The 23,685-nt window shown below is 43.7% G+C and overlaps 1 protein-coding gene and 1 pseudogene across 3 annotated transcripts in view; one reads left to right on the top strand and one right to left on the bottom strand.

Moving 5' to 3' along the window:
• Positions 1 to 19,680, top strand: part of nlgn2a (neuroligin 2a) — a 158,469-nt gene extending 138,789 nt beyond the window's left edge. For 2 of the 3 annotated variants that reach the window (XM_085351073.1, XM_085351072.1), the window contains 5 exons: positions 6,963 to 7,148; positions 11,569 to 11,834; positions 17,236 to 17,389; positions 18,183 to 18,549; positions 18,852 to 19,680. In XM_085351073.1, coding sequence (XP_085207199.1) covers positions 6,963 to 7,148; positions 11,569 to 11,834; positions 17,236 to 17,389; positions 18,183 to 18,549; positions 18,852 to 19,680 — 1,802 coding nt within the window. Of the gene's footprint in view, positions 1 to 6,962; positions 7,149 to 10,159; positions 10,188 to 11,566; positions 11,835 to 17,235; positions 17,390 to 18,182; positions 18,550 to 18,851 lie in introns of all 3 variants that reach the window. The other variant, XM_085351074.1, reaches the window with a different exon arrangement.
• On the bottom strand, positions 14,580 to 15,709 carry LOC146636832 (uncharacterized; annotated as a pseudogene).
• Positions 19,681 to 23,685: the final 4,005 nt, after the last annotated feature.

Genomic DNA, 23,685 nt, shown 5'->3' with positions numbered 1-23,685 from the left:
CCACGGCACCCCTATTTCACCCGCCATTACCTTCTGACTGGTTGGAAGACCCCGGGGACGGACACACCCGAAGGAGCTGAATGAAAGATAAACAGGAGTGGGGCGAAAGAATTCAGCTGAAGAAGAGATGTAGAAACACAAAGAAAAGGAGACAAGGAGGCGCACACACACAACACGGAGAGAGCTCATGATGGGAGTGTGTGATGAGGAGGATGAGCTATTGTTCCTCAGGGCTCTAAAAGTGTTCACAGGGCAACAAAACCTGATCGATAGACGCACACCTCCACTCTATAAAGACTCTTGTTAAAGAAGAAGAGTGAAATAGATACTGGTCTTTCTCTCATCCCTGTGGACACACACACACACACCTGGCAATCTATCATCTCACTTCCTCTCACTGTGTTTGTCCCTTTGTGACTCATTCTGTCTCTGTCAGCCACTTCTCCTTTGCTGCCATCCTCCCTCAGAGTATGACCGAGTGTGTGTGTGTGTGCACGTGTGTGTGTTCGTCTGTATCCCTCTGACACACTTGGACTGGCCTGTGACAAAAACAAGAGCAGAGCAATCACACCCCTTCATGCTTAACATACACATACACAAACACACACACACACACACAGAAGCCCGCATGGGCAGATTGAAGGCTACGAGAAACGCTTGTGTGCATATGGTCGTGCTCTGCTGGGAGCTGGCCTGGTTTCTCTCTCACCAGTGTCAGGACTTCAGATGCTAGCAGCTCCAGCTCCAAACCCAACCCTGAAAGGAAAAGAGTCAGAACCACAAGGGACGCGGCAGATGAAAGAATGAATGACATAAGAGTGAATGCAGGAGCGTCCACGAGGAGAGAGACAGAGTGCAAAAAAGGTGATGCATATTCAACTATTAATGATTCAAATACGAAACACGGAAAGTTGGATTCTTGAGAAAAAAGGTCCTGGTTTATTTGCTGACACCTTTGAGTATTTGAGGTAACAGCATGTGTGCACGTTATTGTTCTTACCTCTTACCTGACCTTCATACGGCTGCGCAGTTGCCACTAGGAGAATTCATTTATTTGGAATGACAGGTGAGATGCTGTGAAATGAGGGTGTACAGTTCTTCAGCATCACAAATCAGCATTTCACTCACTGTCCTTCACATATTTTCTATTAAAATGTCTGTCAGAATACAGCCGTTAATATGAGTGAAGGTTGGTTAGGCTAATAGGAGTTTCCTGCAGTATCACACAGAAAGTCAATTCAGTTTCATTGAAAAAATTACCAAAGCAGTCAACTCAAGCCACTACGAAACCCCAACAATCAGATGATCCCCTATGAGCAAGCTCTTGGCAACAGTGGGAAAGAAAAACAGGAAGAAGCCTCCAGCAGAACCAGGCTTAGGGAGGGGCGGGGCCATCCGCTGCGACCAGATGAGTGTGATGTTCACATGTCTGCACTGCATGTAATATTTTGTGCTCTACTGGACATCCATCAGCTGTCAGACACAGACTGAAGAACCATCTCCGACCCTGCCTGCTCCCTATTAGCTTCTGATGGAAAACTTCATTCCTGCATCCAAACATGTGCATTTTTCTCCCGCTGCCTGTCCTCATGACTAAAACCTGCTCTTGCTCTTTATTATGTGCTGTGAGATTACAAATATCAATCGGTGCTTGTTGTTAATAGAGCTCTACCTCGTCGCGTCTGCTCGTTTGCAACTCGCTAATTTGTACTGCTCTCGGTTCTTTGTGTTGATCATTATTGAAATGAACCTGCTGCTTCTGTGTTCACAGATTGGTGTTTTGTTTAGGAGTTTTTTTAGTATCACCCATCAGCTTTTTTTCTTTTTTTCTTGGTTACTGCAGTGCCACGCTAATCTGACCCACTCAGTAAATCTAGCTCTCTGCTAACAAATAAATTCCACTTCCTGTTTCAGCACCATGTTAAAAGTTACCCCATGTTTGCTGAATGATTTCAGGGGGCGTTTTAGCAGCGATAGCAGTAACTCAGTACAGATCTGTGTTAAAAGGTTCCACACTGAGGCCGATGCCAGTGACAGTAAACTATCAGTAAAGCCGGATCATAAACCAATCAGCAACTGAGACAACTAAAACCTGTTAACATGTAAAGTTTTTCACACACTACTTTGGTAACCTCAAAAATAGGTTGATATAAATCTCCCCACTTCACTTGGCTGCAGTTATTTTACCCGTTATTGCTACAAGTTGCTGAATTTCAGTTTGGGTTTGGGTCACCTCACAGCCACTAGTGTCCTTCTGCGTGGATTTTTGTTAAGAGATGAAGAGTTAAAATGAATGATAACGATGTGATGTTCTGCTGGGAAGCATCAGGATCAGTTGCTTTTCCCCTCGTGCCCGACATCACCGGAGACCCCCACATGTTCCGTTTTTCGCCCTGTTAAATCAGAGCTGTGTTGATGGACCTACACGGTATCAGACGGGTGTAATGCTGGGCCCGATCGATCCATGCATACAGTGATTTTTGTGAGCCCTCATGCATCAGTGGTTTTTCAACTCCAGCCCAGAAACCGCAGACTCCGGCAGAGAGGTAATTACTGAATATAGTAGCATTGATTGGCAGCGTGACAAAATAGGGTTTGATTGATTCAAAGCTTTATACCTTAAAAACGAGAGGCCGCTGTTTTATTTTACATCACCATTAACACGCCGCTGTTTGTTTTCTCAACAATCAAACGTGACTGTTACAGAAAAGGAGGATTTGGGCGATAAGAAGGAGAGGATAAATACAAAATAAAGCGTTAGGAAGGCCGCGAATTGAACTCCCTGCTTCTAATGTTAAGCAGGTAACCCTCTCATTTGGTGTGTTGTTCTGCTCAGGAAAGGACTGGCATCAAACACATCTCAGCACACACACACTCACATATACAGGGGTCCTGCCCAGTAAGAGGGCATAAAATCTGAATAATTTCACAGATAATTTGGTTGTCACAGGCTGGCAATAGCAATAACAACTTTAGATAGAGAGCCAGCACAAAAGGGAAGTAGAGAGAAGAGCGGAGCGAATCACCCTTAGCCAATCGCTGTGTCTAAGCCAAAGTGGTGTTTGTGGGAGGATTAAAAAAAAAAGAGCTCCTTTTTAAGCCTGTCGAAGAAAATGAGGGGAATCACTCTCATTTCCCCTTTTCTCCTGCTTCCAAATCGTTCCTCCTCTCCTTGCATCACTCAGCGTGACCCTTTGAAAAATCGCAAAACGTTTAACGTGGCGGCGGGATGATCGCGCGCTCCAGCTTCGGCGATGGTGGCATAAAATATGGGGTGCTGTAATTGGAATTATGCACTTAGAAACAGTTTGGGGATGTGCAGTCTATCCAGCACACAGGTGGCTTTCATCACCTCGGAAAGAAGCAGGCAGCGGTGCGCGTGTGTGGGTGTGCGCGGCCACATATTGAAATTGTGTGTCCTATACATTATTCAGATGCTTCGAGCCACCACATCTGTTCATTTCTCTGAGCGACACGCACACACACACCTGATGAACAATAATTACTCTGCTGCCTGGCACCCGTGTCACCCTCTAACATTGGCTTTGTGCGGCATGTAGTTTGTGAGGAGTGCTGTTTGTCACCTGTACGCACAGATCATAATGACAGAAATAGCTGCGCACAAACAACAAACTTGTGCAGGATAGATGCACCACAGTTTGCCGTGCATGTGCTCACAATTCCGGAAGAGGTGCGTGCACACTTTGGAGTCTGTGGAGCGTTTCGGAGGGGTGCTTACAGTACGTACTCGCTTGATCCCTGTGTCTTTGCGCGCTTACATGTGTGTGTTGTGTGCGGCCTGTGTTTTTGGGAGAGGAGAGAGAGATAAAGAGAAAAGGAGGCAGTCTTTTCTGTGGCGTCAGCCTTTGATCAGTGTCCCTCTGTGTACGTGTGTGTGTATGTGAACCAACCCCTGGTGTCTTGGAGGCAGATGAAACACTGTGCCTCTATCCGGGGCTCACAGAACACCCACTATCCTCCTCGCCTTTTCCTTTACTCTCATCTCTGCCTCGCTCTACCCCTCCCTCATCGCCCCCCCCCCCCCCCCAACCACTGTTCGTTACCACAGCCATTTTAAAGGCTATTCATGCGGCGCCGCGCCTTTCATCTTGCATTGCTGCGTTTTCACCAGCTCCTCGATTTCTTTTTTTTTTTTCCTCAAGCCTTTTATCAGATTAGAGCAGACGGGGGTAGATGGGGGGAGGACGGGTGAAGTGGCCTGCTGTTGTGCACTGTCTCTCTGTCAGATGGACGCAGCGTGGAGGTGCAGAGAAGACGGCGGCTTCGGTTGTTATGAAAGATAACACGAGGATCTGGGGTGTCTGCTGGCTCTGTGTGGCCCACTTCTCTGTTTTGCAGCCACTGTGATAATAGATGCTTCAAAAAGCTGCACAATAATGATTATTTCCCACCTTTGGACTTTGCTGCCAGAGCTTTCTCTTTTTCTTCTTTGTCCAAGAAACTGTGCTGACACAGAAATATTGCTATGCATTGCAGTAATTAGCCAAATTAATGACCTCATTAGCATAATTGGTTATGTTTAATATATCATGGTGATTACAGTAGGGCATTAGGCAGCTTATTTGCCTCTTGTTTGTGCTCGGCTTATTTAACGCACCCAAACATGCTGCTTATTTGTGAGTGTTTGTGGTGTTTTAAGAGCAGCACAAAAGCCGTAATGGAATGAGATGCTTCTCGAGACGCACTTTGATCTGTTTTGTTTTATGGATCGTAAAGGTGAACTGTAAAAACGAAAGAGAATGTAGGAAAATATTGATTCATTATGTACTTGACGTAATTAGTTTGGTTACTGCCGTAAACTCTGTGCAGCATCGACAGCTCGTTTGTGGTGCAGTGCAATTAAAATGAAATATTCATGCACAAAAGGTGATCAGGTAACACCCCCCTCCCCTCCCCTCCCTCGCCCTGCAACAAACTTCATATTCCTCATCTCTCCATGAGCTGGATTCATGTGGACAGTAATGAGCTCACCACCTTTCTCGGAGCAGTAAACGCCCTCCCTCCTCAGCAGCAGCTCCGCCAGTGTGGGGGCTTCAGGGTTTATGGAAAGAAGTTTGATTATCCAGTTTTAATGCGTTCGTGTAGGTGCAGCAGGTTCGCTGGTGTGTAGTTAGACGAATATGCGAGTAAATTCCAATAACTTCTTTTTACTGTAATTCTTTGGATGTTCTTGTGTTTAATAATTATTATCAGGTTTCTCTGTGATTTCTCAGTTATAGCCACTACATAGTCATGCCATAATATCAAGCATGTGTTTCTGTAGTATGTGATGGATATTTGGAGAAAATGCAGGTGGTCTTTCTTGTTTTTACCACAAGGTGGCAGCACATCCTCATGTGTAAGCCCTTAGTAAGTCCCCCTTACCCCCCTCTCACTTATATACCTAATAATTCCTGTTCAATTATAACATAATATATACAGTTCTTGGTTGTATTTTTAGTTTTTAATTTGGCTTGAGTTATTTGTCTTTATTTAGATTTTCCTTCCTTTATTCTTCCTCCACAGACAGATGATTAGACCCCATAAATACAGTCGGGCCTAGCTGTTTCACAGTGTAACCAGCGCTGAGCAGATTAAATGTGTAATAAATTAAGAAATGTTTATGTTGGTGTGCTGGCTCCCAAATTCCCGTTTATCTTGATAACACTACTGAGACACCCATAGCAGATAACGTACTGTATGTTTGTGTTAGAGCTGATCAGAGCAGCTACCAGCATACAAGTGTTCAGCTTCCACTGTAGCAGCTTAATTGATGACCTTTCCAGTGCACCTGTCTTTAATAAAGCTTTAATTAGAAGTCCCGTTAGGATCTCAGGGGCTGCCGGTTAATGGGTACTCAAATAGGAAAGATTTAGGTCTTTGGTGGAACAATCGAAGATACTTACCAGTAATCGTGAGAGGCAAATGTCGGCGAACGTCATAAAGGGCGAGGTATTATTCGGCTGCTCTGATAAACGGGACGGTCGTCTTACGGGGAAACTTCGGGAAGCGTCGGCTGCTTTATCGTTTCGCGGGGGGAATTTGATTTGAAAACAGCGTTCTGTGTCATTATGAGGTACAATGAAGAAATTAAACTCAATTATATCAGACAAAGCGCCGAATGAATAATTAATGCGCTAACAGTGCTGCATGCATAGAGTGGAGGTGTTCGGGGTATGTATAGTTCACATTATGTATGCAAATTAGGCCCCTGCACAGCTCATGAGAGGATGCATGTAAGGAACTGTGAAGCTTTGGCTTTTCCAATCAGACCACATTCTCAGTTAATTCAGATCGCTCCCTTTGAGATATTTGCTCATTTCAGAGTCTTCATGAGTGTGATGGGATACACACAGCATGTGTTTTGAGTTGCTGGGGTACTTTAATTGAACTTGAATATTCATGCATTTTTCTGTGGCACCTGTGTCGCTTTTTTTTTCTGTCCTACAATCTTCTGCCTGTGAAGGTAAATGTTTCTGTTTGGTCTTCTTTCTATTTCGTATCATGTGAGATGATATTTGATCTGGTTATTTGTACGATTCAGGTCAGGGCCTCCTACGTTCCTCAGACACACGGCTGTCGTACTCTGAGTAGGTCTGTTCAGAAGTTGCTGCTCAATGACATTAGAGAGAGAAAACGTCATTAAGAGAGGGGCTGAAAAAGCACTTGCTTGTGCCACTCCCTTTGTTGTCTCTGTGCACCGGCTGTGACTCCTTGTTGATGACTGATGGTGCTGCACACTCGAGCGCTCTCGTTCTCTACACTCTTGCAGTTCCCTCCCAGAAGTGGAGCTACAGGCCAAAGTGGGAATCACTTTCCTGACAGATGCTAAATATTAAAGCTACACTTCCCAATAACATCTTGTCTTGTTCTCTCTTCATCCCCCTCCATCCTCCCCCCTCCTCTTCTGAAAACACTCCTTCACCTTTCTCCTCCCTCCATCTTTGTGTCCAACACATAAGGCTTCCTGAGCACCGGAGATCAGTCTGCTAAGGGGAACTATGGCCTGCTGGACCAGATTCAGGCTCTGCGTTGGCTCAACGAGAACATAGGCCACTTTGGCGGAGACCCGGAGAGGATCACCATCTTCGGCTCTGGAGCTGGGGCCTCTTGTGTCAACCTCCTCATCCTCTCGCATCACTCTGAGGGTAAATGTCATGTTTTATTCCTCGTACACCACATATTTTTTTTAATATCTTTTCACCACCTTTGCTGCTTTTTCTTATTTAAACCAACATTAACTACCAGCTACCAGCTTGGATCCACCCTGTTAAATCAATGATCAAAGAGGGCCAGGTTAGCTTATTTCCAGCTCTGTATTTCATTCTTAGACTTTGGCGGAGATGCTTTAAATGGATCAGCGATGTCTTATAGAGGACCAGAGTGCAGCTCCTCTGTTCATCCTCAGACTGAAACAGCCATTTCAGCTCTTATCCCCCTTTCTTTAAACCAACTTTCTTCTGATTGTCGTCTTATTATAAACAGAAGGTGTGAACAGCAGGAGGGCGGAGCTTCTTGGCTCATAGCTGTGTGCCTGAGATGACTGCATCAAGGATTTTTGCTGTCTCTGACATCACACAGAGCCATAAGAAGAAAAAACTCTCAAAAACCAACATCAGTTTCACGCATTTCGTTTACTCTGGGCTGGATCTGATAAGCTTAAAGATTTGTAGTTTTTTCCCGTCGTTTATTTCTTTTCACAGAGACAAAACTCTAAATGAACCAACATCCGTCGCTATAAATCACACCTTCAGTCTGCTTAGTGGCCAGATGTGTGCAGGCCAGGCGCAACAAAAAATGAAATAGAGGATGAAGGTGTTGTGCTCTGGACTAGTGAATAACATGGAGAGTTGTTTATCTGTGCAGTTTTATTCATTTACAGCAAACTGATGCAGTTTGTGTCCTCTGCACATCTGTGGTGCTCTGCTGCGTCACACAATGTGAAGCATGTCAGACTACGGAAAGATGTGTGGTTCAGCTAGAGACCGGGGAGGACCATGCCTCCTTTAACATACATTTCTCGACTAATATATTTTTGTCCTTTGCGTACATTCTGTCTGAATGACTAAAGTTTCTGTCCTCAGTCAGTCAGTTCAGCTCTCTTTAGTGAGCCATGTTTTATTTAATGTAAAATATGATTGTCACGTATAGAAGCACAGCGGATAGCTTCCAGCCCAGAAACAGTTAAGTCCTGTGATGTTCACTTGACACCTTTATCCCCAAAGGAAAACACTGCTTGTCCTTTGAACTGAACAATTTAAGCAGTCGTGTAGCTAATGTGCGAGCGGAGGTTTGATCCACGTTATGTTATTCATTTCTTTGGAGGATAAATGGCGTGGGAGCTCCAGCATTACCCTGAATTACCTGCCTTTGGCGTGCGCTCCTCTGTCCGCGCTTCACTGCTCTGCAGCAGGAAGTCTCTCTCTCCACTGAAAATCCAACATCTATCTGACCTCGTGCTCCCCATTACCAACAACAAACCCCGAGGGCTAAGTGTTAACACCGCACCGCCAAAAGACAGAGGCCGACAGACCAATCGACTTTGATCGGAACTGAGATCAGCGTGGCCGACGATCCGCAGCCAAACGGTCACGCGCTCGCCGCCTTTGATCATGCTGTTCTTGAAGCTGTCCTCCTCCAGTCGTGGCTCCTCTGTTCTCTCGGCTGCTCGAGGACTCTCCCTCAATATGTCTCCCCTCTCTTCATTTTCCGTCTCGCACACACAAACTGCAAAGGACAGAAACAAGAAAGAAATGGTGGGTGAGAAGAACAAGAGAGATTAGAGAGTGTGTTCACACAACCACGCATCTGTTTCAATTACTGCTCTGTGCGTGCGTGTGTGTGCGTGTCTGAAGCACCAAGCAGACGTCTGACTTGTCTCTAATTTTGACTCATTCTGTCGGCGTAGATGTGCCTTGAAAACAAATGTGTTGTCAAAGCTTGAATGAGCATCCGTGCGCTGCTGCTGTGTCACTGTATCTGTTTAACACAATGTCTGTAATTACCGCTGATGTCTGTTAACCCTTCACATTAACCCAGACCACCCCCAGACTTTCCTGTTGAGCACCCCTGTCTGATTGCATATACACAAATATAACCTATAAAGCCTGGTAACTTCACTTCTTTAACACTTTGGAGGGAAAAGTTTGTATTTTCTTTGTGTTGCTAAGTCATGGTGTGATTAGCATAAGTTAAAAGAGGTGAATAACTAGCCCGACATCCCGCAAAGTGACTAATATTAAATGGGTTATTGTAACTTACGTGCTTTCATTATTATTATTAGTTTTATTAATGGGAATACTTTATATGAAAATACACATTTTAATTATAAGTCCATATTAGTGTGTGTGAATGTGAGAGTGAATGAATAATGGAATTGTAAAGCACTTTGGGTGCCTTGAAAAGCGCTATATAAATCCAATCCATTATTATTATTGTTATTAGTTGCTTCTGGTCTCTTTATTAGTTATCATGAAAAGATGTAATAACAGCTTACAATTCATGGCAATATTCCACAGCTCCATGACCATTAGTTCAGTTATCCTTTAAAAACCTTGTCATTACTGCATAACAACAGTAAATAACAGTTAAAGTATGAGTGCTATGACTGATGATTTTAAGTATTGATGTGTAAAGTCTGTTTGCTAGCATATCATTTTTCATGTTTATTTATATAGTTAACTTTTTAAGATTGTATGTTTCACAGCCCTGTCATGTGTTAGTCAGAGGTATTCTTTGTTCTCATTGGTGGATGTGGAATGTTTACCTCAGTACTCAGTACTTCTGTGACTACAAGTCATTGGTCGCTGGTTGCCATGACACCACTAGTTCCATGTGTACAGCCCTTTAACCCTCTCAGGCTCAAATTAAGTTTCTGTTGCTAATGCACAAAAGAATACCTGCAGTGGTACTTCTGAGTAAAAAAAACCTCATAAAATGTGTGTGGGGTAATCAGGTTGTTAGCTTTTACAACGCCTGCCTTGAGAGGGTTAAAGGGTGGTGGTGCCATCCTGCAAGATTAATAACATGTAGTAAATGTGGGTGACTGACCACAAAACTACAGCTAACTCAGAACATATTCCCTGTTCTAAAGTCAAATCGTGCCCATGGCTAACAGGTTGCTCAGCAGTTATTAAACAGCAATAAGAAGGTTAGTGAGGAAACTCTAAATGGTCTTCTAGTTGCAGAATATGCAGACTTAGACGTTAATGCTTAATAAACATTGTGACTGATGAGGAGCCATTCTGTCGCTAACATGCTAATAAGCAGCTTGTCAGTTGTAGATTTATGTGCTTTAATGTAAAATGTTACCTTTTCTTCACATTTTCTTTCTCTGTGTGAATGAGCTCCAGAGATGTCTCTAATTATAGTGTCTAACTTGCTCTGCTTCTAGCATTAATGCTAATCCATAATGATTACGTTCCAGCTCCAACATGAGCTCAAATAAAAAAAAAAAATCTAAAGCACAACCTTAAAAACCGAGGAATGCCGCTGTTTACCCCTTTTGTCTTGTTGCTGACAACCAGCCTCACCCCGTCCCTCACTGTCACCTGTCTGTCCTCATGCCTGCGCTTTCTCATCACCCCGTCGTCATCTTCCTCTTCATCAGCATCTAATGGCGTTACATCAGTCCACTAGACGCCACCTGTCTGTCATGCCTCACCCCCCTTCTCCCCTCCACCAGGGTGCCAGGTAAGGAGTCTGTCATCCTCACACTTAATGGACACCAATCATGTCAACAACACAGTGTCACAGATCAGGGCTGACATCAGAGGCTTACAGGACGGATAGCAGGACGTAGGGAGGGGGTTGTTAGTGATACTGATATGAAGGTTAGAGGGAGGCAGAGGACAGTAATCAGTATCCATCCACAGTTAAGAGGAGTGAGACAAGGACAGGATGAGAAACAGGAGACTATGCTGAAGAGGAGAAAGAGGGAATAAAATGCTTTGAAATGGAAAATACGAAAAAAGCAGCAGCCAAGTAGAGCAAGGTTTCAAGCAGCGAAGGCAAGAGGCACTAAAGGAGCGACAAAGAAACTCTGCAGCTCTGCTTAATAATTAACTGACCAATCTTCGGCCCAGGAGAAGGGAGAGAAAGAAAAAAGGGAGCCCGGGAGGAAACGAGAGAGAGCCAGGCGGCCCCCTTAATGAGCCACTTGAGTGGTTTAAACAGCACAGGACAGCCAGAACTAAAGGAGAGAGAGAGAAAAAGAGGGAGACAGAGAGGGGAAAATACATCCAAGAGAAGCTTGGAGGGGGGGAAAAGCAGCTCAAGAAAGGAAAAAATAGATCTTTTGACATCTCAGATGAGCTTTTTCCCAGTCCTGCCTCCACTTTTTGGAGCTAAAGCTCCATAACATGCTCCGTCAGTGATGCTCTGGGTCTGTAGTCCCATCCTGTGTCTACCAGCTTTTCTCTAGTAAGAAACGTGATGACGAAAAATTGTTAAACTGTATTTTTAATCAAGTTCTCTAGCAGAAAGAAAGTTATGTGATTTATACATCAGGCATCCTCCCTCTGCCCTGAACCTCACCAAAATGTCTTTCTTTCCCACGTCTTCTTTCAGGTCTGTTCCACAGGGCCATAGCGCAGAGTGGCACAGCCATCTCCAGCTGGTCCGTTAACTACCAACCCCTCAAGTACACCAAGATCCTGGCCCGGAAGGTGGGTTGCACCTACGCAGAGACGGCTGACCTGGTTGACTGCCTGAGGCGCAAGAACTTCAGAGAGCTGGTGGACCAAGACATCCAGCCGGCCCGCTATCACATCGCCTTTGGGCCTGTTGTGGACGGAGACGTAGTTCCTGATGATCCAGAGATTCTCATGCAGCAGGTGAGGGTCTGATAACAGCAGCCGCACATCTCTGTTGTGTTTTATTATCCAAGCAAAGTGGTGAGAACTCCTGGGATCAGCCGTGACGTGAAACCAAAATAACTGCAGAGAAAATAACTGCAGTGTTGGTGATGTACATGATCAGGGTGTTATACTTTAGACACACTGAGAAGTTTCTCTTGTGTTGCCATGAGTGTTCGCCAGAAGCCCAAAAAGCAAACAAATAAGACTTTATTAAAGAAAAGTATAAACACAAGTACACGCAAAGATGAGACACAACTATAAAGACAAAGAGCGATCTGACTGGGACAAGTAAAACTAACTGGGAGAGCAGTTTTCTTCCAACAATCGCTACCAAAATGAAACAGGAAGCAACAAGAGACAGTAGCAAATAAGCTAAATGTAGTCAGACCTGGAAAATGTTAAGCTGGAACAGAACCTTAAAGCAGCAAGATGTGATCCTGTAATTCAAAGCTGACAGAGAGTCGTCGAGGTTTTCAAAGAGCAGGTTTCTCTTCTCAGTTTGATTGAAATATTTTCATGTGACAAGAATAAAAAATTCTTCTTCTTCTTTATTCATCCATCCAGATGGTATTTTGGACCATCTTCTAAGTGAAAAACTGAAAAAGTTGATTTGTGTGTATTATTAGTGTAAGTAACCACTGCTGGTTGACCAGGATTTTTAATTACAAAAGAGATTCTTAAAAAGTTTTATTATTTGATTAAATAAATGCTACATTCTGAAGAGATTGCTGATGCAGTCAGTGTCATTAATGTGAAAGTCATTTTGGAGACGGGGGAAGTGTTTTATGTAAGGTGAAAAAAATCAAACAGGTGTGCAGAAAGCAGTAACGTGAAAATCACTACAGTGACATATTGTGTGTGAGAGGAAGAAGTGTGAGTTTTGCAGCTCTATGCATTAATCGACACTGCAGACTTTTAAAAGATCGGCCCTGAAGCCGTGACCTGCAGAACACGCAATATGATGAAGATCATGGCCTTAAGAGTCAGTCTTGGAATCCTTGAAAATGCTTGAAGTTTAATATTGTCTTTTCAAGGTTTGAAAAGTGCTTGAAAGTGTGGTAACTAAAAGTTACTGTGACTCAAACATAGAAAATTTTGATTTTTTTATTTCCCACACCTAATTAATTAGAGATTATTTTATTGAAGTCTTTAATAGCATATAACACCCAAAATATGCTTCGGTTCACATTTAACTCCAGAGAATCATCAATCAAAACATGGATATTACCTGACCACAGATTCGTGGTGACGTCACTGCTCTTTTAACTGTTTGGTGTCTTTGCTTTGTTTGCTGGTTGTAGAAATGGTTTATTTGAGCTTTGAGCTGAGATTCAGAGATTTCTGTGGACACTGCTCATGTCGGCACTTATATTTCTGACCTTTTCTTATAACCCATTAAACATCATCTCCTCCCTTCTGACCCCATTTTTGGTGGTGTAGGTACAAATGATCAGGCATGACATTCTCATAATAAATAAGATACTGCAAATAATTATTTCTGCATTTGTGCGATTGAAGTGAATTGAAAATGTGTATGAAATGATACTGTTTTAAAGATTTGGCCTAAATAAATTTGAAGTGAATGAGTCTAAACATGATGACCTAACTAGTGATACCCTGACACACACAAACACACACTCACTCACTCACTCACTCAAGCATGTTGTGCCACTTTCAGCTGAAACCATGTTTCAAACCATATTCTGGGTTTTTAGTTCACCATTTATGAGGTTTCAAGAAGAAAATAAAAGACAGATCTGAATGTTTGAAAATGTTTTGGAAAGATTCTGTAAAGATGAGATGAAAAATACTCAAAGGATAAATTTAATTGGTTTATTATTTAGATAAGAATATCAAGCAAGTAAATGAAGGAAAAGATAAAATGAAGTAATAATGAAAGAAGTTAAACAAGTAAAACAAGAAACAAGGCAAAATGAAGAAACAAGGCAAAATGAAGAAACAAGGCAAAATGAAGTAATAATGAAAGAAGTTAAACAAGTAAATGAAGAAACAAGGCAAAATGAAGAAACAAGGCAAAATGAAGAAACAAGGCAAAATGAAGAAACAAGGCAAAATGAAGAAACAAGGTAAAATGAAGAAACAAGGTAAAATGAAGAAACAAGGCAAAATGAAGAAACAAGGCAAAATGAAGTAATAATGAAAGAAGTTAAACAAGTAAATGAAGAAACAAGGCAAAATGAAGAAACAAGGTAAAATGAAGAAACAAGGCAAAATGAAGAAACAAGGCAAAATGAAGAAACAAGGCAAAATGAAGAAACAAGGTAAAATGAAGAAACAAGGCAAAATGAAGAAACAAGGCAAAATGAAGAAACAAGGCAAAATGAAGAAACAAGGCAAAATGAAGAAACAAGGCAAAATGAAGAAACAAGGTAAAATGAAGTAATAATGAAAGAAGTTAAACAAGTAAATGAAGAAAAAAGGCAGAGGAGAGAAAACCCCAACAATCCCCTCTGAGCAAGCACTTGGCGACAGTGGGGAGGAAAAACTGCCTTTAAACGGGCAGAAACCTCCGGCAGAACCAGGCTCAGGAGGGGACAGTCAACTGCCGGGACTGGCTGGGGGGGTTAACAGAGGTGGAGCAAGACGAGGCTACATCAGGTGAGGAAGCAGTAGCGTCTCTCCTCTGGACCAAGTGGAACCATTTTTTCTTTTTTTTCATGCACTTTTCCACGAGCGCTTTTTTCTCCACGATGAGATTTCTCAGCTCGTCGATGGTTTCTGCGTTTTTTTTCTTCAAGTTTCTCACATCTTTGTTCCACCTCTTCCAATGCTGCTTGTTGTTCTTCAAGCTTGTCTTTGAGTTGTTTGGATGTTTCCTCCTGTATCAGCTTGTCCTTGTGCATGTCTGCATTTCTCTGTTGGACCTCTTTGTGCTTGTCTTTTAACTGCTTCTTTCTTTTCTTGATTTCTTGATTTTTGTCTTCATGTATTTTGTCTTCTTGTTGTTTTTGTGACTGCATTTGAGTGTGTTCACTCTTCAAGTTATTGAATTCCACCAAACACCCCTTAACGAGCTCGGAGTTGTTTCTCGCTATCTGATCGATCCTTTTCTGCATCTGTGAGCACCGTTTCTCCAGTTTGTCCCTTTCTTCTTCCACTTTAGTTGCTTTGTCCTCCAGCTGATTACAAAACTCTTGCAGTTTTAGATTTTTAGACTCAAAGTCCTGGACGATGCGTTTTCCTTCTTTCAGTCTTTCCTGCTGTTGCTCTTTCTGTTGAAGAAGGTCTTTATTTTGGCGCAGTGTTTCATCCAGGCTTTCTTTCAGCATGCGGTATTTTTCCTGCATGCTCTTCAGTTTGTGCTGCATGTCTTGTTGCTTTTTGTCCTGCTCTTCCTTCTGTTGGAGGAATTTATTCTTTTCTTCCACAGCTTCATGGAGCTGTCTTTGGAGGAGCCGATTTTTTCGGTCCATGTATTGGAGATCCCGCTGTATCTTATCAGTCATCGTTTTCTTGTCTTGGAGCTGGTTGGTCATTTCTTTTAGTTCTGCACTCTTTTGCCTGTTTTCTTTAATGAGGTGCACAATCTGCTCTCGGGTCTGAGCAAACTTGATTCCCCAGCCCTCATTAATAATGTTTATGTCCGGCTGGCGCTGTTGTCTTTCTTCCAGCTCTTTATTTTGGGCTTCCATTCGTCTACACTTGTCCTCCAGTTGATGTTTTTCTTCTTCAATTTGTTGCATTTTTTTCTGGAGAAGGTAGTTTTCCTTCCTACTCTCCTCTAATGCCCTTTGGAAGGATGAGATGCCATTTGGGGAAATTGGCCGGCCACGCCAGGAAGGAGAGGCGGCGTAATCTTTTTGAATTGGTTGTTTTTTTCTTGGAAACATGTTGGAGTTTCTATACGATGACTTTGAAGAGCTTTCCAAATGTTTCTGTGGTGAACGTTTTGTAGGCTGCAAACACAGATGCTGCTGAAACGAACTAAAACTTGCTGTTTCTCACCCCTACTTAAGGAAAAACATCAAAGGACTTAAGATTCGATGAAGTTCTATGACATCATCACTCCCTAAGCCAATGAGATTGTCACAAGACGTTTTGGAATGGGGTGTTTTTTTTTAAACTGTTTTCAAACTTAACTTAAAATTTCAGTGTTTCCTAGTTGTGGACTATTGGTTAGTCCAGCCGATGAAGAAATTAATTGTCACAAACATCCCTAATATTACATAACAGACAACAGAAAACAAGACAGTTTTTTTTCTAATAGAGGTATAATAAAAGTTTTTTTAAATTATCCTACTTTTTATAAAAGAGAACATTTATTAAAGAGTATGTATTTAATTAAAAAACTCTGTTCATCTAAAGCAGGGGTCAGCAACCTTTAAGACCCAAAGAGCCATAATTGGCCTATCTGGGGTTGAAAGGCTCGATAAATGCACGGCGTTTCGCCGGGTACACCGGCTTCCACGAGTGTGATGCTTATTTTGAGCGATGAAAAAATAACAAAATATAATTTTATTTGTATATTGCAAAATCACAATAATCTTCCAATTTAGAACTACAAGTAAAAAAAAAACTGGCATAAATAAAACACACTTCAGCTAAATACTAATTTATTTTCCCAAACCATGCAGAGCCGCACTATAAGGACTAAAGAGCTGCATGAGGCTCCGGAGCCGCAGGTTGCCGACCCCTGATCTAAAGGCTATAACAAAAAGCTTCCTGCTGGAAAATGAAATGTCCCCACTGGGCGATCGTGGCTCAAGAGTTGGGAGTTTGCCTTGTAATCGGAAGGTTGCCGGTTCGAGCTCTGGCTTGGACAGTCTTGGTCGTTGTGTCCTTCGGCAAGACTCTTCACCCGTTGCCTACTGGTGGTGGTCAGAGGTGCCAGTATCCGGCAGCCTCGCCTCTGTCAGTGCACCCCAGGGTGGCTGTAGCTACATCACCAGTGTGTGAATGGGTGGATGACTGAACATGTAAAGCGCTTTGGGGGTCTTAGGGACTAAGTCAAGCGCAATACAAATACAGGCCATTTACCATTTTTCTGGGCGTGGGTGTTTAACTAGTTAAAAAGAACAAAAAAACAAACAAACATCTGTCTCCTATTTTTTATGTCACACAGGAAAGAAGCTTCAATATCTGATGAGAAGAATTTGTTGGTCTTTGGTGCAGTTTTCTTCTTTTCTGGCTTGTTGTTTATTTACAGTGGAGATGAAGATCTCTAACAAGTTGATTTGTTCACATTTGCACATTTTTAAGAGGAATATGTTTTTTGAGTTTGTACACTTGTTTACTGGGAAATGAAATGCTGCAAATGCACAAAGCTGTGTTTCAGCTGCACTTCCTGTTATAGACTTGTGATGCACACAGGCTCTGTTCCAGCACTCAGCATGTTCTTCCTCATTTTCTCCACCAGGGGGAGTTCCTAAACTATGACATCCTGATAGGAGTGAACCAGGGAGAGGGGCTGAAGTTTGTGGACGACAGTGAGGACAACGACGGCATCTCAGCTGCGGCGTTCGACTACACCATCTCCAACTTTGTTGACAACCTCTACGGATACCCAGAGGGTGAGGACGCCACCTCTGTACACTGCCACTTTTTCAGTTATTCCATTTTACAGCCTCCTCTCACTTAACTGCATTTTGCAGCATCATCAGGTTTTGTCTTATTAGGAGCCGCGTTTGTTGATCTGTTAGTTTTTTTCTGTTTACTGTAATAAATGGATTAAAATAAACGGATAATCATCAAAATGACAAATGTGGACAATTATCAAAGCTTACATTACAGTTCTGACAGCTTGAGTTCACATGAATTTTCAAAAGAATATAAAAACCTGTGAAAGTGCTTTAAGCGTTTAAAACATGCGAGTAAAGAATGGAATCAGTAACATGTGAGCCCAGTGAAGTGCATCAAACAAGACAAGCGTGCTAAAGAGAGCCACTCATCCACATCACGGCGTGTCTGCGCCTTAACCTTTGAGGCTCTGTGGGCAGTAATGCTATCATCCCCCAGGTAGTCGGCTCCCAGTCTCAGTGTCTGTGTTTCTGACAGATCGGCCTGCGAACCCCTCACAGCCGGACCACAGTCACAGTACAGACATGTTTGGATAATGCAGTCATGCTTCCTCTCTGTGCCTGTCACTCGTTCTGTTATCTGAAAGACTTTTTTTTTTCCTCTCTAGATTTCTCACTCGCTTCCTGGCTCTTGGTTCATCTCACCAACATTTGCTTTGGTTTCATATCTTTTCATCAGACCGATCTCTTAAAAAATGTCTTGCACTGCTGTTACTTTACTCTTAGCAGTTTTTCACTTTTATCTTTCTTCCCCCTCCTTTTGTCCCCTCCTGTGCTTCTTCACCAGGCAAAGACATCCTGAGGGAGACCATTAAGTTCATGTACACAGACTGGGCGGACAGGGACAACGGCGACATGCGGCGGAAGACTCTGTTGGCCCTGTTTACGGACCACCAGTGGGTGGCACCAGCTGTGGCCACTGCCAAACTCCATGCTGAGTTTCAGTCCCCAGTTTACTTTTACACGTTCTACCACCACTGCCAGACGGAGACGCGGCCCGAGTGGGCCGACGCCGCGCACGGAGACGAGATACCTTACGTGTTCGGCGTACCGATGATCGGTGCCACGGACCTGTTCCCGTGCAACTTCTCCAAGAACGATGTGATGCTGAGCGCTGTGGTCATGACTTACTGGACTAACTTCGCAAAGACTGGGTAGGCCTCATGTCGTAGTGTAAACTGTACACGTTACTGTATGTTCTCTGACAGCCTTCTAGTCATCTTGAATACTTGAATCTGGGTTGCTAGTTTAATTCTCGTGTGGCTTTGAAGAATTGAACATACTGGTTGACCAAAAGCATCCAGATCCCAGAGCAGCCGGTTGGTCTTAGATAGTTGAAAGGTTGCACAGAGAATGGGCCTCCTGTCTGTATTCAGTGTATTGATGCCACATGTTACTTATAATGGAGACTGAATATAACTTTGAACTGAAACGTTTAACCTTTATGCTCCACCAGGGACCCCAACCTGCCCGTCCCTCAGGACACCAAGTTCATTCATACCAAGCCCAACCGCTTCGAGGAGGTCATCTGGACCAAGTTCAACTCGAAGGACAAGCAGTACCTTCACATCGGTTTGAAACCTCGTGTCAGAGACAACTACAGAGCTAACAAAGTGGCCTTTTGGCTGGAATTAGTCCCTCATCTTCACAGCCTGCACGACGTGCTCTTTCCCACCACTACGCGCTCCCCTGCAGGTCGTGACCCCGGCACCACGAGGCCCAGGAACAACGTTCCTCGAACCACTCGTCATCCTTACCCTACCTTCCCGTCAGATCCCGAGCCCGAGGGCTCAGAGCGCCCGCCCCAGGACCTCTTTCCCGGAGACACCCGCGACTACTCCACCGAACTGAGCGTGACAGTTGCAGTTGGAGCGTCGCTCCTCTTCCTCAACATCCTGGCCTTCGCCGCCCTTTACTACAAGCGTGACAAGCGGCACGAGATGCGCCGGCACCGGCTGTCCCCTCAGCGGGGCGGCCCCGCCAACGACCTGGCTCACAGCCAGGAGGAGGAGATCATGTCCCTGCAGATGAAGCACTCGGAGCACGACGCTCACCACGACATGGAGCCCCTGCGACCCCACGACATCCTGCGGCCCGCCTGCCCTCCCGACTACACCCTGGCACTGCGCCGCGCCCCCGACGACGTGCCGCTGATGACGCCAAACACCATCACCATGATCCCCAGCACCATCACCAGCATGCAGCCTCTTCACGCCTTCAACACATTCCCCTCCACCGGCCACAACAACACCCTGCCCCACCCCCACTCCACCACCAGGGTATAGTAGGGACAGGCCTGACACAGCGCCACCTAGAGACCAGGAACACTGGCTCTGCTACCGCTCTGGAAGGGAGGCCTCTAGATGTGGGCCTTCGTTCTGTCCTCTTATTCTCTTCTTTCTCCAAAAGCAACTACACCTGCTGTGTCATGTGCTGTAAAACTTGGCAGCTCCCTCCACTGGTGGCATGTGGAGGTGCAACTGAAGTGTACAGCAGCAGATGAGCAGTTTGGGGTGGGGGTGGGGTGGGTGACTCAGATCTTTCAAAGATACTGTTTTCAAAGACGGTCTGCTGTTTCCAGGCTCAAGACCTCCAACATTTGTCAAAGGGACGAATGCTCTCTCGCTCCTCGCTGTTTTCTCTTTTTTACGTTGGCGTCATCTCTTTTTCCATCTCCTGTGTGTTATGTGCACATTATGCTTCTCTTTTCTACATCCCTGTTTTACTACTGCTCTCTTCCTCTCATTTGACACGCCTCCCTCCTGCTCTTCTCTAAAAATTCCCGATCTGCTGAGCAGTTTGGAGGGGGGAGGCGTACACTAAACATATAACTATAAAAACACTCATATCTTTCATTCTACCAGCATTTTTAGGTGCCAAGTAAGTACTGCTGTGTTTCATTTCTCATCGAGGGAGCAGAAAAACGAAAGAAAAATAGAGTATCGCTATTTACCGTCAACTAACAGAGTTCTGTCATGTTCTCGTGACAAAGTGCCAAACTGGCCTCAGTCGTGTTTTTCTTTCTTTCATCTTCTCTTTTTTTGTTGTTTTGTTTGAAGCATTTGTTTAATTGTTGTTTTTTATTGTGTGGAAAGAATTTTTCTGAAAATATAGATATAGAGAAATGATATTATATATAGTTCTATATAAAATGTGTACAAAGGAGAAAGTATATAAAAGGGTTTTCTCAGTGGGGGATCTATGCATGAATTATTTTTAAAGACGCGGGGAAAAGGACACTGTACCTGTCGATGCACGTTTCCCAAAATCTAAACGAGTCATATCGCTCCATGTTTGCTACTTTTGGTTTTTGGTTTTCTCCCGCAGAGTAAGAGCATCGCAGGAGCTCCTGAAGTCAAACGACGCCTCCCAGCACTCATTTATTAAAACGGAGTCGATGCCAAAAGTCTTAAACGTTAGAATCAAAGCAACAGCTGTGAACTCAGTCATGGTGTCATGTGCAGCCTTCATCTTACTGTCACTACTTTTTCATTTTAGGGTACGTGAGGTAAAGCGTCCGTCGATGTAGCTTGATTGTACAAAATTATTTTTCTACGTTATTAACAAAACAGAGCAGAGACTGATGCTGCTCCTGTCTGACCCCCTTATGTCGTGTGTGTGTGTGTGTGTGTGTGTGTGTGTGTGTGTGTGTGTGTGTGTGTGTGTGTGTGTGTGTGTGTGGGAGTGGCAGTCGCTGTGTGAGTGTGATATCACATCTGCATCACTCAAGCGTAGGCGGGCCCGCGTCAGACAACAATAAACAAAAAGCAGAAAAAGGCCAACAGTAAAAACTCAGACTCCAGCATGAGCTCCTTCTTGCTGCTTAACCAATCACCTTCCTCCATATCATCACTGCTCCCTCCCTCCTCCTCTCTCCATCCTACACCACCTTTGTTATTTAACACCGACCCCCCCAATCTGATAATCAGACAAATTCCCAAACACCTGACTTCACTGTGTCGACACCGTTCCTGACTATTTCTGACCTCAGGTCAGCTCTGCTATTATCCTCACATTAAGGGTTCGTTCACCTGCCTGCAGATGATCTGTGAGCTCGTCGGTTGTAAATTAAACTCTAAGCACACTGAGGGTAACCGGGAGGCGTTCAGGGCCTGCAGTGCAGAGCTGCAACATGACAAAAAGGGATGGGGGCTCAGATCTCCTGAACAGGGTGGAAACAACACGGTGGGTTTGTGCTGTTTGTGATTCCTGCTCCGTCACTCTGGTGGAGACGACTGCAGCTCAGCAGCGCTCCCTGCTGATCCTCTGATGAAGATGTCAACAGTATGTAAACTGAGCTGATGTGCTGCTGTTTGAGCCCACGTGGTAGCGTACGTCCAGTATGGGAGAACTTAGTCACCGGTGCTGTCTTTGCTTGTGCTCTAGCTTTAGCCTGTTTGATTGTTTGTTTTCTATTTTATTACTGCCTAAAAGGGGAGGTGGGGGAAACACATGCCTGACTTCTCCTGTCAGAGGTTTTGTAAGCTCACTGGAAGGGAAACGTGCACAATGTAAATCATAAAACAACTGACTGGGGCTGTGCTGCAGGTGGATCAGTGCTGTGGACAGTAGCTGTGGAAAAGAGACTGGACAAAGACTCTCAGCCTTAAATACAGGACAGAGGATGATCCGATCATCTTTCAGCTAACAGTGTCGAGCAGAAGGACGGCCGGCTGATGCGTCCGTACGAACCCTTTTGTACTCACTCCTGTGTATAAGGAGGCGGCGAGGGGTTGTGTAGTTAACCTCAGCACCACACAGCTACAGCAGAGGAGAGAACACAAACGAGTCCTTTCATTCGGCTCTGTTCTTTCTCCTTGTCTGTTTTATAAGCTAACACTAGAGGGCGCCATTGTGGCACATTCAGCGCTCACTCTGAGGTCACTGGACAGAGAAGAAAATACCAAACTGGGAGACGGATGGAGACGAAACATCTGGAAGATCAGAACTGTACATTTTTAAGTGTAAGAAAAAAAACAGACAAAATATTTGTAAATATTAAGTTTCTTGTTTATTTTATGTTTTGTTTTTTTGGGGTTTTTTGGAGTGAATGAATGATATGCTTATTTTGTGATGACAAAAGACAACAGGTGCAGTTTGTAATGAGAAGAAAAAAATGGCCGTTAGCTTGAGGTTTCAAATGAGTTCATCCTTACCACCGATCAGTTTTGTCTTTGTTTCTTCAACATTTATTTTATTTTTGTCATAACGTTGATCGTTATCATGTGACCATCCTGTAGCAGGAAGGTCGCTGTAGCAGAAGTCATCTCCACTGAAGCCCCCTCACAGCAGAGGGCCAGTCATGCTGTTTATTAGGATTTGCTAGTTTTCAGTGAGAAAAAACATTTTCATCAAGTTTTAAATCCTTTCGTTGCTCTTTTCTCTGCGATTGTCATAAAATCGTCGTCCTCTTTTCAAGCCTTAGCTCGCTTTTATTTTGAAAAATGAGTCTTGTGATCAGAGATGAATCTGTGCTGCATGATGTGCGTAACATCAGAGCGATAAAAGCCAGCTTTGCCTTTCAGTGATTCGCAGTAAGGACATAAATGACCTAAACTGAGACTGAAAAAAGTGCAGTCAGTTCAATGTTAGCTCACCTAACATGTAGCAGTGTTTACATGTAGCCATGTTTGACAGACTCCAGGGCTTTGATACCATAAGATGCCTCATATCCTCACAGACTCATGAGATCACACAGGTGGTCTGACCTGCTCGTGTCACACTGTGCTGTCTGTCTGTCTGTCCGTTGTTTTTCTCCTGCAGTGATGTTATGTAGCAGAAAAACAGTTGGATGCTGGAAAAGTGCAGAGCGATGGGTGACGTGTGGAGAACATCACAGTCTGTGTGTGTTCAACAGCTGTTAGAGCCACACTTTGTCCTTTCTGTGGTATAACTGCTGGATTTATTTTATTCCAACACTCAAAAACTGTCAGCAAAGCAAAACTTCATGATTGGATGATCCTGTGTCACGTCCACAGTGTCAAACGTGCACAGAGACAGTGACACCCACAGAGAAACCCTCAGCTTGGTGTCCATTGCAAATCTGCACCTGTTGTCTTCTTTCTACTTTCTTTGTTGAACTCAGAAACTCGAGACTTGAGATGAAGAAAAATGTTAAATAATGGAATAAAAAAAAGATGATTATTAAAAAAAGTAAAGTAAAATTATATAAATAAATGAGGTGATGATATTTCTGTTTACTTTAGAAGTTATTATACACTGTATGCTGTGATTCTGATCTGGGAAACATTAAAGACATTCATAGCCAGACTGCTGACTTTGTGTTTTTA

This window comes from Diplotaxodon limnothrissa, linkage group LG3 (genome assembly GCF_057381915.1).
Source record: "Diplotaxodon limnothrissa isolate DT_005_m linkage group LG3, D_limnothrissa_male_GT1.1, whole genome shotgun sequence".
Classification (NCBI taxonomy): Eukaryota; Metazoa; Chordata; class Actinopteri; order Cichliformes; family Cichlidae; genus Diplotaxodon; species Diplotaxodon limnothrissa.
This window is presented reverse-complemented; position numbering and strand designations above follow the sequence as displayed.